Consider the following 15,779-nt stretch of genomic DNA (forward strand, 5'->3'; position numbering starts at 1 on the left):
TCTTATCTACTCACTCATGTAGTAGCTGCTTTTCTCTTAGATTTTAAACAGGATGGATCACTGTGCTCTTGGAATACTTATTTATTTTTATGCCTTCTCATCACTTGGGTTTCCTCTAGTTTTGCAAAGTTGTAGCCTGAGATTGCACACATGAGTAGCAAACTTGGACAGAACAGTGGTTTCTCTGAGTCCTCACTGAAGATAGGGAGCCTGGATGCTGCATAACTGGGCATCTGGGTGATCTTGTTTCATGTGGAGGTATTGGGGTATCCCATCCTGTGACTGGGATCAAGGAGCTAGAATTAGACTCCAAAATATCACAACATGGGACACGATTCTTGGTTTAAGATGGGACAGGCTTCTCATCTCTCCTCTTTTTTGCAACTGCTTTTTTTTTTTTTTTTTAAATAGAACTAAAATGAAGTCGCTTGGAAGATAGAATTACCAAGTCTTAAAATCTGTCACGTGAGTCAGAAAGGCAAACCAAGTAAAACCTTTTTACGTTGGCTTAGCTTGCCTTGTGGCCAGCACTGGTTTTAGAAGATAATTTTGGCGTGGAGCCCTGCAGGGGAAGGGACAAGTGAAAGGTGTATGCCTATAGTGGCCCAGGCCATCCCTATAGCTCGCCAGCATTGCATCCCTGCTCAAGCCCCTCTAGATTCCCTCCTTCTCCAGGATAGTGCTTTTCACAAAATTTGCCCAGGTACCGAAGTAAATTTTCTTTTACATTGTGGCCCATAATACACGAATGCACAAAGAGTTTCTGAAATAATAACATTCATACCACATTCACTGCATCTGGTCTATTCCGTTTCTTTTTTTTTTTTTTTTTTGGCTGCACTGCGCAGCATGTGGGACCTTAGTTCCCTGACCAGGGATCGAACCTGTGCCCCCTGCAGTGGAAGCGTGGAGTCTTAACCACTGGACTGCCAGGGGAGTCCCCATTTCATTTTTTTTAAAATCCACTACATTGTTTTCTCAGGCTACTAATGGGTCACAACCCACAGTTTTTTAAGAACACTGATTGAAATACGTCATTCTGGTGTTTAAGATACTCTGTAATCTTCCCCATCTCTTTTTCCCACTTTTACTTTGCCAAATAAAGTTATTCCCCAAATAAGATTCAGTTAACTCCCTGTTCTCTGAGCTCACCAAATCCATTCCCTCTCCTTGGGCCTGGAAGGCGCCCTCCCGCCTCTGACTTGTTCGTGTGAGTTATCCAGAGCCTTAGCTCCCATGCCCCTTTCCATGAGTAGGAATGCCCCCCTGAATTGTCACTTGACATGTAATACCTTACATTTATTTATAAATTGAGTAACATGTGACCCAGATAACATTCAATCTTCTACTGCCTGATAATTATCAATTAAATATGATTTTTTAAATCTTACTTCTCCAAGATGACTGAGCTCCCAAAGGCGAGGTCTGCCTTTGTATCCTCTGTACCCTGAGGCACTAGCACATCCTAGACCATCTTTAAGCCGAGCAGTGAGGCATGAGTTAGGCGCTTGATTCCTCTTCCACAGTGGGTGGTTACCACCTACCTGTTTGAAGTAGGTGGAAAGTGTTCCTGTGATAGGATTCTCTCTGGAGATAGGTTGTTGGGGGAGGTGAGATCAGGAAAGCATAAGGTATCACCGAGTCTGTAGGCCTAGTGCAGGCCTTTATTATCATGAGCATGTGTGGGAAGTGGTCGACACTAATCAGTGTTCTTGTTCATTTTATGTTCAGCCATATCAGTGGGAACAAAATTGGCTGGGAGAAGACAGGAAGCCATTCAGAACCTCAAGCACGGGGAGACTCAGGAGACCAAACAAAGGTAGTAAGTCTATGCCTTTTATTCTTTCAAATTCTCCTTCTCTCAGCATGTAGTGCCAGGGATTGGTTTAAAGTAAAATGCTCTCTCTTTTTTTAAGCATGTTATTTATGAGTAATACATTGGCAGGGGTGAGAGAGGAAGGAGGAACCCCAGGGCTGCGCTGCCACCAGCCTGCTTTCTTTCACAGGCAGGGTGGTGACCTGGTAGAGATCCTCTTCTCTCTGCTCGCTGCATAGCCTTCCAGAGCCCTCATTTCTTGTAGGGTTTTCGTGGTGATTAAGTGAGAAAACCACCTGGGATGTATACATTAAAAATGAAAAAGATAAACTAAATTTTATTTTCCTTTTTTTTTCTATTTCTACCTGTTAATATTCATCTCTAGAAATATCTGTTTAACTTACAAGGCCACATCTGTCCCCACATGTGATCACTTAGGATGAGCTGGTCTCCGGCTGGAAGAGGGCTTGTTTTATACAAGGTGATGGAATATCAGAAATCTGTTTAAAACTCTGAGTTATTCTCACTGTTGAATGATTATCCTGCAAATAGGTAACAAAAATGCTTTCTGGATACCTACTATTTGCAAAGTACCTCCCAAAGCATTTTCAGTTGTTCGTGTCTACATTCTGTGGAATGGAAAGTGTACAAAACACTCGTGAGTTATCCATGAGTTATTCGTCTTAAGACTAATTTTGGCACTTTACGTTTTAATGGATAAAATTAAGCACTCGTTGCATACCACTGTAAAGAATACATTTCGTTTCAAAGCAGAAAAATGTATATTTTTTAAGGTGCCACAAAATCAGTGAGCAATTATTATTACTAGGATTTATTGTGAGAAAAAAAAGTTTACTGCAAAAATAATAATTGCTCTTGGTAAACAATTAGGAATTTGCTAAAATTTGTAAAGAGAAAACTAAGACTCTCCCACTGCCTTTCCTCCCCTTGGTCCTGCTGCCTTGCAGCAATCCAGCACTGAGGTAATCATTTGGTGTCCACACTCTTTCCTATTCACGTACATACATTCTGTATTTTGGTGATTGGTTGTAACAGAATGGGTATTTTTCACCTGACAGTTTGCCATGCACATATTTCTCTGTTAGTATATATAGATCTGACTCATCATTTTTAATGGTACTAGCTTGTTGTTTGGTTTTAATTTTTGGTAGATAGTTCTCTACATATACTTAATTTGGGACTTTTAATGACCTAAGAGAATGCCTGAGGTTTGGTTTTTGTTTCTTCTTTAAGTAACAACTAGTGGTGGTGGTGAAGAGCAGGCCTGACTCGAGCCTAGTTTTGAGTCCCAGGTCCATGAGTTACTGGTCTTGTTACAACAGATGAAAGGCATACCCTCTCAGAGCATTAGTTTTTTTTATCTGTAGAGAGGATGATGCCTATTTAGTTTAGGAAGGGTCTCCAAAGAAAGCAGAAACACAGGAGTTGGCCACATGGGGGGAGCCAGGTGGGACCAGGGTTAGCAACCACAAAAGGCCATTCACCCCATGGGGATCCCAAGGGAGGAGCCATGGGTGGGGGTCTCCCAGCAGAAGCTGCAGCAGTCCTCCAGGCTCCCACTCCCAACACAGGCATAGTGGGTGTCCGATTACCACTTCCTCTGTCCAAGGAGGAGTGGGTCATAGCTCCCTTGTCCTCATTGGCGAAGTTGTTAATCACATCTCTCTGGATAGGACTCTGTGTTGCAAGTGGACAGGTTAAAGGAGTGGAAATATGACATGAAACCATTTTCCCCTCTCACCCATTGCTCTGTAGGCAGAAGGTTCGTCCACTGCCTCTTCGGGCAGCCAGCTTGCTGAGGGAAAGGGGAGCCAGATTGGCACTGTTCAGCCAATTCCGTGCCTCCTGTCCATGCCCACCAGGAACCACATGGACATCACCACCCCGCCCCTGCCCCCCGTCGCGCCTGAGGTGCTGAGAGTGGCCGAGCACCGGCACAAGAAGGGGCTGATGTACCCCTACATCTTTCACGTCCTGACAAAGGTATGCACAGGGGCTGTGGGTGTGGCTGTCATCTCACAGTGGTCACTCCTGCGGAGTGTGTCCTTGTTCCTTTTGGAACTGCTTTTTATCTTACCAGCTACTTGAAACAAAGTTCATTTTCCCTTTTCTAAACTTTGAGAAAAAAGATGGAAATTTATACTTACAAATATAATAAAAGAAGAACTTGGGAAAAGTCTTATTTTCCTCTTCAATTTAATACAAAATATTTTTGAGACTTCTAATTAACGGCACGTCATATTATTTTCTGATTTGTAATTTTATTCTTTTTATTTCTAATTTCAAAATTTCCTACATCATGTTTATGCCATAGTGTCAAGTTAAATTATGATGTCACATTCAATATCTGATTTATCATCTGTCTGAGAAATACCCAACTTCTGAGTGGCTGACAGCAGTTCATGTAATTCGACTTGTTCCTCTACCTCACTGAGCACTTATAGCAAAAAATGAAATACAGGACCTCATCGATTTATTATCTTACTAAATGTATGCTTAAATAGATATACAGTGTGGTATTAATTGTTTCTGAATCTTAGTGTCTTGAATAGATCTATGTATACTTAAATTTCCTCAATGATTTGTAGTCTTTATGTTTATAATCACAGACCTACAATTTAACAAGTTAACTTGGTGACCAGATTTCTCATGCAGAATTGGTGAATTACTGTATGTATATTTAACATGTTTTCATCAGTATCTATACCACCATATATGATCAAACTTCTTTCTTCCTATTTTCTGTTGTCCATCTATGGTTTGTAGAATGGAGTCAGTAAATACAAAAGTCACTCCCATTCCACAGCACTCCTGAGCTGGACTTAAACCGTTAATTGACTAATTTGAACTGCTTACTTTTATATTTTATAAATTAAAGGACATGAAGAATATTATATTTTATACAATAAAGGAAAAGAAGACCGGTACTACTTATTCAGGTCCTTTAATGTATTTTTAAATTGTAATTGCCTCCAAGTCTTATCTGTTATTTGACATGGGTATGCATGTGTGGTATCACTTCTCAGATTATGGTTATAAAGTAAACATTTTATTTTTCAGGTCCAACATAAATTATAAGGGTAAGTGAAAGTTACTGTTGCGGGAAAATGATTTTGCTAAGTTTAAAGGGACCCGAGTTTGGGGAAGATTGTGCTCTTTCTCCTTGTGGTTATTTGGAATATGAGGTCCCTGGACCCCCTGCTGTTTGTGCCCTGTCATGCTGGTGGATCTGACTTGGGGACTGTCGGTTAAATCATTCTGAGTGATGCAAACTGCCTGTCCTCCTCTTCGGTACTCACTGATTTCAAGGGCAAATATTGATAAAATCACTGTGGTTGAGAAAAGTGAACTCGACTATCTTCTGATTTTAAGGTGCCACCTAAAATTTTTCAATATATTTGGGAAAAGTTTAGACTAAAATGTATACTGTTTCCTGGGACCTGAGTAGCTCTGGTATTAAATTGTCCAGGCTGAGACATTTGTAGTGAAGCTTCATAATATGTAGAGAATTATCAAAGTCTCATAATATTGAGAGAGTAATACTCACTAGATGAGCGTTAACCACATGTAGCTACTAGATTAATGAGTATGAAGGTTCTGATAAGGGAAAAGACCAATTTTGAAATAAAATTTATGTGAAAGAAAGAGCAAATGCAATGACATAATTAAAAGTATGTATCAATAGAGTTAATACACACTGGAGGTCATAAATATATTTTTATGTTATGAATATACATAAATAAAATTCCTTGTGAAATCTCTTGAGATGTACCTTGATGGCATAAAATATTCAAGACAGGATCAGGGTCTCAGGTGCAGGTGGTCGTAGCAGTCATTTGTCTCCTGGAGCCACAACAGAGCCCCTGCTGTGTTGGCAGAGGGGGATGGGGGTGATGAACAGAACGGGGCCTCCTTTGTTTTCTGCCCCTAGTGACAATCATGCCCTCTCAGTCAGTGTGACGCGTCTGTTGAGTACTTGGTGCACTGGGGCAGAGGCCTGATACATGCCGAACACTTTAAAAATGAATAACGCTTGAAAGAGTTCTCTTAGGTAGATCGTTTTTGTGTATGGTAATTTTTTATGGAAGAGCTTGGTAGAGAAAATCTGTGACCATTTTGTTTTCAGGGTGCTCATTTCTTGGATTTTGTATAGGTCATTGAAAATTATGAATTTCATTACATATGGCTATCTTGACTCATAAATAAAATTTGCCACTTCTCAGCATTTTCTATTCTATTTGTTGTCTGATGTTATCTATCTAGACTGTTTCAGAGACTTTGGGATCATCTACATGGTTTTCTTTAGTTCTTGGTTCCAGATTAAAAATAAAACAATGTAGATTTTATTTTGACTCTTTGAGCATATGTTTTGACTACAACCTGCTAAATGAACTCTTCCTAAACATCTTGATGTAGGCAACTTATTAAGCAATTGATTTGGAATAGAATTGCAATTTCGTTAACTGGAGATAATACAGTATATTTCTGTGAGTTTATTGTAAATTCAACATGAAAAACGTGCAATATTATTCTGCTTTCTTCCATGCAAAGGGTGAAATCAAAATTGCTGTTTCTATTGAAGATGAAGCCAGCAAAGACCTGCCTCCCGCCGCCCTGCTCTATAGGCCAGTTCGTCAGTATGTTTACGGAGTCCTGTTTAGCTTGGCAGAAAGCAGAAAGAAAACTGAGAGACTTGCTTTTAGAAAGAACAGACTTCCACCAGAATGTATGTACTGTAAAATCCATTGTTTGTTTTCCTCGGTACCTCGTAATCTCTTGTGCATTTTTAAAGCATTAGAAGGATCATAACTGAGTTCGCCCTGAGAGTCCCCACATAAAGGAGGTGGGCTTCACTGGGGCTCTTAGGAAAGGAGGACAAGCCACGGGCTGTTTTCCTCAGTAACATCCCAGCAATGGTGTTCATTCAGTAAAATGATAAAATAGCAGGTTTATGCTTTAAACTGAACGTTGATCCGGAAACAGTCCTGACGATTGCTGTCCTGCTGTGGTTAGCATGTCCCAGACAGGGCAACAGCAGTGTCTGCTCTGCTGTCCACGAGATATGGTCCACTCTTTCCAGAAGTCAGTGTTCCTGGGGCGGTCCCACCAGCTATGCACAGGGCCACTTCTGTGCAGTTGATGTATTGCTGCACACATCCCTGAAGCTGAGAGGGGACTTGTAATGATTTCCCTCAGAGACCTCTGGCTGATCAACTCTGGGGGTGGAGGGAGAAGTGGAAAGACAGAAAATGTTTGAAATTTTGGCAAAAGTTGAGGTCAGAGTGTTCCCTCTTCTAGTGAGCCAGTGTAATCTGGGGGGTGGGAAATCATGCCTTTCTGTTCTAGGTAACCTTATCTACTAATGTAGGGAATGTAAAAGTCACTGTATATTTAGTAGGAAATATAGAAAAGTTTCACAAAACATGCAGTCTAAAATAAGAATATTATGAAGTGTGGAAATGGTAGATTACTAGATCATCCTCTAAACTAAGGATGTTTACTGATAAATCACCTTCTTGTATGGCAGGTCAGTACAGGCCTGGTAACATGGGAGAAGCTGACCAGTTCAGGGACAAGTGTGGGAGTGGGTCTTACCTTTGGAACTCAAAACTAGAGAGATTCTCCAATGCTAAAAACTCAGTACTATAGATTCCTAAGGTTTCTATTTCTAATTACTGTGACACAATTGTGATTCTGTAAGCCTTTAAAATGAAGCAATCTGTCACTACCCTTACTTGAAGATAGTCGTACTGAGAGTGGCGTATGACTGTAGCTGGAGAAGGTGATACCGGCTCTGCAGGGCCACCTCTAGCTGATACTTCTACTGCCTTGATCAGGGCTGTAGACACCACGTGAATACCGAGTGTTGTCAACGGACACTCTTTTCAAAGGCCCAGTACGTTCCGGATGTACAAATCCTCATTCTTTTCTCGCGCTGTGTGATTTATTTGCTCAGAAAAGAAGGACCTTTCTAACTTTGCATGGGATTGGTCAGTTTTCTGTGCTGGCCCACCCAGGCCACCCTGGCTCCGCAGCTGTGACGTCCGTCCACTTCAGTTCACCTCCATCTTCGTCCCTATAGCCCCTTGGGTCTCTGTTGGGCATAGAATGCTGAGTGCTACAGGGTCCCATGCAGCCCCACTTCCTGCCGTATCCTCAGCTCCACAGCACCACATTGGCTTTCACGGTGAAAGGCTGTTTCTTTCATTTGCTTGTATGTTCCAGAAACATAGTTATCTTTATGCAGAAACTCCTCAGGAGCTTTCAGTGATCACAACCTGGAGACCCTCAGGTAGATCCCAGGTCGGGCTCCCCTTTGCAGTATTCACAGCTTCATACAGCAGCCTGAATATGGCTGGTGTGCTCTGTTCATGCCCTCAGCAGTGGGCAGTGTGCATCCCTCATGTCTGGTTCAGGGAATTCTGCATCACAGGTGAGCTGCAGGTGCCAGGTGCTCTCAGGAAGTCAGAGACTTGGTCTGTTCTGCCCTGCTGCCAGTCTGAGGCTTTAAAACGCTGTGGAACACACAGCTGGCAGCACACAGCATGCTCCACTCCCTCATCAGTTAATTTGTACCTGGGTGGTACAGGTGTCTTACTGGCCTGGGAAAGGCTGGCCTGTTAGCAGACAATAGGGGAAGCAGAACCCAGGGGAGAGTATTAACTAAATGGACCAGCATCCTCTGAACATAAGCAAGAGAGAGGCACATTGTCATGAAGGGCTGAGTGTGCAAACCACACCATAGGGCCTGATGCTGACAGGGTCACTTTGCCTGTAGCAGGCTAGTTCTGGCCGGGGCTGGAGGGCATGGGGAATGGCATGATCAAGAGAAGAAGAGAAGAAGGGTGGTACAGTCTGGGTGACTCAGATGAGCTCTGTGAGGCTATGGATGGAGGTGCCTTGACCTTATTTGGAGGGGGGAGGCACAGGGGAATACAAAGGAAAGGAGGAGAAAGGTGTACTAGTGTGAGGTGGACGGGGGAAGGGTGAGGTGAGTGGGAGAAGGCCGTAGCTTCAAAGAGAATTTGGCAGGCATGTCTTTTTCCTTTCCTCCTGCCTCCGCTCCCCTCCCCAGTCCTCTGACTTCTTTTTAAGGATGGGACAGACACAGTTGTTTGTCACTGCTATGTTACTTTTGGCTGATGGGAAACACCGACTCTTATGATGCCACTGATATAGGTTTCTAAGCTTGCAACATCTACTAAGTGACTATGCGTTTTACTATTCTTACCGAGAAAATGCTGTAGCTTCTTGATGGTCTGGATGAGATGGGAAAACAACAATGTCTGATCATGCCAAAAAGAGCATTTTCTCAGGAGTTCTTGGTTGACAAGATTTGAAAATATGTTGAAATCTTCTTTTACCTACACTTACTCTTAGACCATACGTAGATGAAACGAAATCAATGGCACTTTGCAGGAGATTCATAAACCACGTGAAAGTGCACTGTAAGGTCCTTGGGACAAGTTTGTTTTCCACATGCCCACTGACTTTGCCTTCCACTTTGGTAGTCTGGTAACCAAAACCGAGCTATGTGGGTTCCAGGTAAACCCACCTACTCAAGTAGGTGATGCACCTGCTTCTGAATGTGAGGGTTTTGATCTAACATGGCTTCAGAATGCTGTGTGTACATAGGCATGTTCCTGGTGTGGTCACTGTGACCATCAAGAGTTTTCCCAAGAGGGCTTTGTTGTCAGAACTAGTCAAAGGACATATTGAAGTCTGTAGGGTTGTTCAAAAATACTTAACTCTCATTAGATATAAGACACGTATTCATTTGGACATTAGTCTCTTGCTTAAGGCATATGATAAAATGTTCATAATCTACAGTGAATTTTCGTGTGACTTACCAAAGTTTCATTTTTAAAGTCATTATATGGTTAAAGTAGGATATCTATAGTTGGATCCTTAAAAAATTCCAGCCTTTGAAAATCGTACTGAATTACATGCTGGCAGTTTATTTTTCCGTTCTTTTCTGTCCATTTCTAGGTTCTATCATTTTGCTTTTAGGAATTTAAGAATACTTGTTTTCTTGTGGCAGCATGCTACTGAAGTCACTGTTGTGGAATTGGAAATCCTACCAGTCCAATCAGAAGACTGCTGACCCAACACAAACAGATTCACCCAGATGTGTTGGATGGTGATGGTGGCAGTTGCTTCAGGGAGAGATGGGAACAGGGACCTAGCTGTCTCTGTAGCTGCTGGAATAAAGGCTGGGCCTGGAGACAGGCGCCTGGGTCTGAGCCAGCCCTGGCCTCGCAGCCTTTGTGTGTGAAATCCAGATGGCGTGGCTGCTTCTCAGATGCACTTCTGCCCTGGAGTCAGCTCTGGCCTTTAGTGCCCTATTGACTCTTCTCCCTGGGGGCGCTCCTCAGCCACCTGGGCACTGGGGTTCCCCCAGGTACTCCCCAATGGTGAAGGGGCCAGAAGAAAGGGATCAGGCTCTAAAAAGACTACAGGATAATGAGTCGTCTCATCTATAGCTGAACCGTTAAAAATCCAGGAAGTGATTTGTGAATTTAAAAATTATTATCCACTTAATAAAACTGGCTTCTGTTTTCTGCAAGTCTCTTCAATACCTCAAAATTAAGTAAAAAAAAAAAAGCAGGCTTGGGAATTCCCTGGCGGTCCACTGGTTAGGATTCCCCTGCAGGGGGTACGGGTTCAGTCCCTAGTCAGGGAACTAAGACCCCGCAAGCTGTGCAGTGCAGCCAGAAAAAAAAAATAGCAGGCTTGTAGAAAATAGATGGGCATAAATTATAGACACGTGAGATGCAGTTATGGAAATAGAAAGCAAGTTTATATACTATGTTTATATTTAGTATACTTATGCTATATTTGTACTTCTCCATATTCTCTACTTTTTAAACTATCAAGAAAAGCCAAAAGGAACATTGATTTCTTTTTCCTGGTCTACTTTGCTTTAGAAATTTTGTTAGTGCCAAATAATTGGGACTGCTAATTGAAAATAAATAAGTTAAATTTGTTCATTGTGAATTACATTATAAAACAGAATACTATAGCATGACTATTAATTAGTGTGCTGTTTCAATATGTATGAAAATTGGTTATCATTATCATTTTTTTCTTATGATTTTATGAAGGCTGTTTATATATTAACCTGAATTTCTTTATTCTTCAAAGCTTTCCAGAAGTAGCATTAGCAAACTGCCTTTTCCTCACAGAACTTTGAGCAGCTGAGCTCAAGAGACAGCTGTTGGGGAAGGCACTGTTGTGTGACAGGCAGTGTTTGATGGTGCTCTTTTGGATTAATGTTTATGTCATAGTTCCTTGAGCTTTGGAGTTTCTAATATAGTAGGAATGACATAAATGGGAAAAATGAAGACTAGGAACAGTGTTTACCACATGTCTGTAACACCATGTTCTATGTGCCCCGTGGCCTACTGAGCATGTATATGTTTGTGGACAGTAGGATACCCCCAGGCTCAGATATGAAAGGTTTAAGGAAAAAATTCATAGTCTTTTACTTTTGAGAGTTGTGGAGGGTGCTCACAGATGTGTCAGCATGAGGAAATGGGGGACTAGCTGGTTGAAACCCCATAACCTGTACACAGTGCTGCTTGGTAGTTAACCAGCAGTTTTCCCCATTGGAAGGATTGACCAACTCTCATTGCACCCATTTTTCTGTTTCTGCCCCGATACGAAGGAACTAGAGTTTTGTTTCTGTTTATTTGTGTGGTTTTGTTTTTTTTCTATAGCTCCAGAGGAGAGCTCAGGGAATAAAACAGTGGCTCCTTCCCCAGGTACACACACTTGCACAGACACAGACCAAAGGGTCCAGTTGGCCATAGTATTGGAAGTTGTCTCCGTCTTTTTCCTTACCTGTAACCATATTGTGTGTGTGCTGCAACGCTCACTCCTAAGCCCTTACAGCAGGCACTGCTAGTTGCTCATGGTGCTCTGGCACTGAGCTTAGAGACGTACTTCATCATATGGCACCATAGGCAGCCACTACCAGTCAGTTGGAATAGGCTTACAAAATGAAACGTTCATTATTCCTGGTCTGGGATGGATCCCAAATTCAGCATTGTGACAGATTTCTAAGGTAGCTGGTTGTCGTATGTGTAAATGTGAAAATAGTAGATGATTAACGTCTGATGGAAAACATGGGGTTTTTACTGACAGCTTAAGTCTTAATAGTGTTTTATGTCTGGAAATTGTATTTGAAGAGGTACTTCCAGTAAAGAAGCTGCGTTATAAATTTAGCTTCCAGTAATACAGAAAACTTGTGCCCTGGAGTTGTTTTTGCCAGTGTAAAAATTCAGTTTAGTTTCAGGTAAGGAAGACAATCTAATATTCAGTTTCTTTGAAGTTGTCCACTTGAAATCATGAGTTTTCCTGTCAGTAGAAAAGACGAGATCAATATTTATTGATGGTGACACACAGAAAATTTATTCACGGACAGTAGCTGGATTAGCTAACCTCTGGGATTCTCTTATTCTTGTTTTAACAAGGCAGCATGAACATGTCTTTCCAAAATGGTGCCTCACAGAGAGGGTTTTATACCCCAGTGCTCTCGTCTGCATGCACTTGGAGTGTTCTCATAATCCAGCCGCCACGTACCATCTGGATAATCCCTGTATAACCAGTGGGTTTTGCAAAAATGATAAGAGCCCAGGTTACTTGCTGTTAGCTGGCTACTTTGCATCTGCTTATTCCTGTGAGCTGAATCAGAGACCGAGCCTTCCCTCCTGGGCAGCAGCAACTCGGGGAGAAGCCTGGAGCCAGAGGGAGAGAAGGTACCGTGTGTGTACCAGCCACCCCAAAGGGCAAGCCTGTAACACAGAGGCTGCCATGTGTCAACCCGAAAATGGGATGTCCCTTGGAATTCATTAATCTATAAAACACTAACCTTTAATTAATCTAATGTAATGAGCCTATACAACATAAGTTGATCTCACACAGTTGAAAGCACGTAACAGGGGTGCAAGATGCCTTTGTGTTTCCTCATCTGGATTGAGCAACAGAGTGAGTCGTTGGCCCCTTTTTTTAGTGCCTAGTTCCAGGGCTGGGCCAGCGTGAAGCAAATGAGGGACCCAGGCCTCAGAATTTAAGGAGACCCTTGTTCTCACACTGGCATGTGGGAGTTGGCACCTGAGCCCTGGGTGCCTTTCCTGCCTCACCCAGTGCATACTAGGTGCTCAATAAATATCTGTTAGGTGATGGGCCAAAGGTTCCACAGCTATTAAGTGGTGGTGTACGCAAAAGATCTACAAGTTTTCAGTTTAAAAACAGATACATGTTAAAAAAATAAAGCGAATTGGAAGCATCTTTGCTTTTGGAGCAAAGCTTTTTGTTACTGCACATTTATTTTCTCTGAGAAAGACATGTATTTCCTAAATTAGATATGAGCCATTCTTGTCATGACTAGTGCAGATAAGCAACAAAAATGCTTTGAATATGAGAGGAAGCTGCTATATCTGATGCCTCCTTTACAGCTGCAGTCTCCCCTGCCCTGTCCTGTGCTCCTGGTGGGTATGGACTGCATGTCCCTGCTAGTATTGGGGCAGTCCTTTCTCTAGGACACGGGAGTTCATGAGCATCAGCTGGCGGTCCTCAGGCACGAGTGTGCTCTCATCTGTAGCCTATACAGGCTGAACAGGATCTGAGAACACAGCATCATGCCAGGTAAATTCAGGCATACTTAGGTCCCTCAGAGCCCCAGCTAGTGTGGACAGCTGTGTAGGGCAGCTTCAGGGAACACTCAAGTGAACAGACACACTTGTGAAGGGACTGCTGGTACCTCTGACCTCCACTTATCCTCGATGTAGGACATGGAACATAAAGTATGTATAGGTCTAAGCATTCTGAACTTGAGAATGAAAATCTTCCACCAAAAATTTATTTCTAGAACGAAAACAATGTAATAAAATGATTGCTAAAAATTATTAAAGAGAGACAAGAGCAGAGCTGACAAAGGGGAAAGAAATAAATGGATGAAGATGAAGACAGCTTTAATAAGAATGCCTCTTTTGAGAAAACTCAAGGGAGACTCCTGGCACTATAATCTGAGTTTTTTAAGATGCAGTAAACTTATGCTCTGTGTGCATGCGTGTGTGGTGGGTGTGTGTGTGTTTGTATTTTGGGGGAAGAAAGTGAGAGACCTTAGATTAACTAGGTTATTAACCCAGATTAACAACCAAAGATAAAATCTAATTAGTTCCATTAAATAAATCTTTGCCATCAAAATGAAGATGTTACATAGAAAAAATAGATTTATGCATTTTTGCTTGGGGGGCATGAAAATGAACTTTGTGAACTGACCTAATAGAAACATAGCATACTGGTTCTCTTGTAACCTCCTTTCACCTGTTTTCTTGGGGCTGACAATGTGCCAGCCTCTCAGACTGTAGTTGGGACAAAGGTGGGTGGGGTGTACTGCACCTAGGAGGGCCCTGTGGTGGTGACGGCCACCCTCTGCATACGGGTGGGCATACGGGTGGGCGACACGTGGAGCTGTGCGCGCTGGAGGTTGGCAGGAATGGGGGTGAGTGCTAGATTGTGAGTCCGAGGACAGGGTCTGCTGGACAATGGGGACCTTGTGAGTTTGTGTCTGGCACCTAAAATATAGATAAATTCAAAGACATGTATTTATATATACATGTATATCTCTGTTTTGACTTGATGGATTTTAAAACAAACATTTTAAGTTAAAAAAATTTTTTTAACATTTAAACACTAAGATATACAAATGTAACTTAAAGGGATTTCCCAATGACAAAACAGTTACTTTTTTGTAAGGAAATTTTCAGAAACTGTCTTGACTTGTACCCCTGCTCAAGCAGCCTGCTCCTGGGAGTTGGGGTCCATGCAGAATGGCTGGTCATGGCCCTCCTCTGCAGCACACTGTCACCTGACTTGACTAGGGTTGATTGTGCAAAAGCTTGCTTTTCCTGTTGCTAACAACTGTGTATATCCAGGTATCTGACTCCTGAAGTTCTTCGTGACATTGGAAGAGACGATTGTCTTGCCTGATTTGTTCAGACTTGGGGTGGAGCTAGAGATGAGCCAGTTAATCATTTAATTTTGTCAGGATTTGGGTTCTTCACAGTCTCGGTTTGCCTCAGGTGTTACTTTAGGGAAAATGAGCCCAGGGAGGGGGTATGGTTATTTGGATATAATTGATGTATCCAAGATCACATTAGAATCATAGCACCATCCTGGTTTCTGTATCAGCTGTCAGCCATGTGAGGGGAGGGTGGGGTATGCTAGCAGCTCTCTGGGTCAGGGGCTCCATGGGGCCCTGCTTCAGTTCTGATGTTTATTGACCAAAGTGAGCTGTTTGTTACAAAATTCACACCCAGATCTGATGAAATTGTTTACATCAATGCACTTTGGTGAGAAATTTTAACATATTTCTCTGCAGTATGCTTTATCTCTATTTTTTTCCTTCCCCCGTCACAGTTTCTCCCTTATTTGGAAATTATGTGGGAAAATGTGCATGTTTTTGTGTTTTAAGAATTAATTGATGCTAATAGTGGTAAAACTACGGTGGATAAAAGGTCATTTTTTTGTATGAAATCAACTTAGAACTTCTTGATTTTTTTTTGAAGTGAAATGGGGAATTTTACAGTTTGTCTTCAGTCTTGCTGAAGAGAAATACTGTGTGCTGACTTCACTTGGGATTTCAAAACATGGACTGTCGCTTCCGCCTGCCACTTTACTGGGCTTTGGGGATCTCACTACGTGGTAGTTTGTCCCTGCCAATCTTTAAAATAGACTTTAACAGTTACATTTGTTAAAGTAGGAGGTCCTTAAGTAAAGTGGCTACCAAATGCAAATTATTTCTCAGATCTAATTAGTATGACATGTAGAAAAAGGTTCAGTTAGGTTCAATAGTTCAATTTAGCTATCTAAATTGGATTTTCCATGGATTTCTGTGATAATCACATACTTTCTGTAAGTTGTACCCATTGTTATT

The 15,779-nt window shown here is 42.0% G+C and overlaps 1 protein-coding gene across 2 annotated transcripts in view; it reads left to right on the forward strand.

Annotated features, from left to right (window-relative positions):
- Window positions 1-15,779, forward strand: part of FAM120A (family with sequence similarity 120 member A) — a 104,984-nt gene that overhangs the window by 61,290 nt on the left and 27,915 nt on the right. For both annotated transcript variants that reach the window (XM_065879272.1, XM_065879271.1), the window contains 3 exons: window positions 1,732-1,819; window positions 3,593-3,820; window positions 6,389-6,563. In XM_065879272.1, coding sequence (XP_065735344.1) covers window positions 1,732-1,819; window positions 3,593-3,820; window positions 6,389-6,563 — 491 coding nt within the window. The remainder of the gene's footprint in view (window positions 1-1,731; window positions 1,820-3,592; window positions 3,821-6,388; window positions 6,564-15,779) is intronic.

The sequence above is a fragment of the Phocoena phocoena genome, chromosome 6, assembly GCF_963924675.1.
Source record: "Phocoena phocoena chromosome 6, mPhoPho1.1, whole genome shotgun sequence".
NCBI classification, from domain to species: Eukaryota; Metazoa; Chordata; class Mammalia; order Artiodactyla; family Phocoenidae; genus Phocoena; species Phocoena phocoena.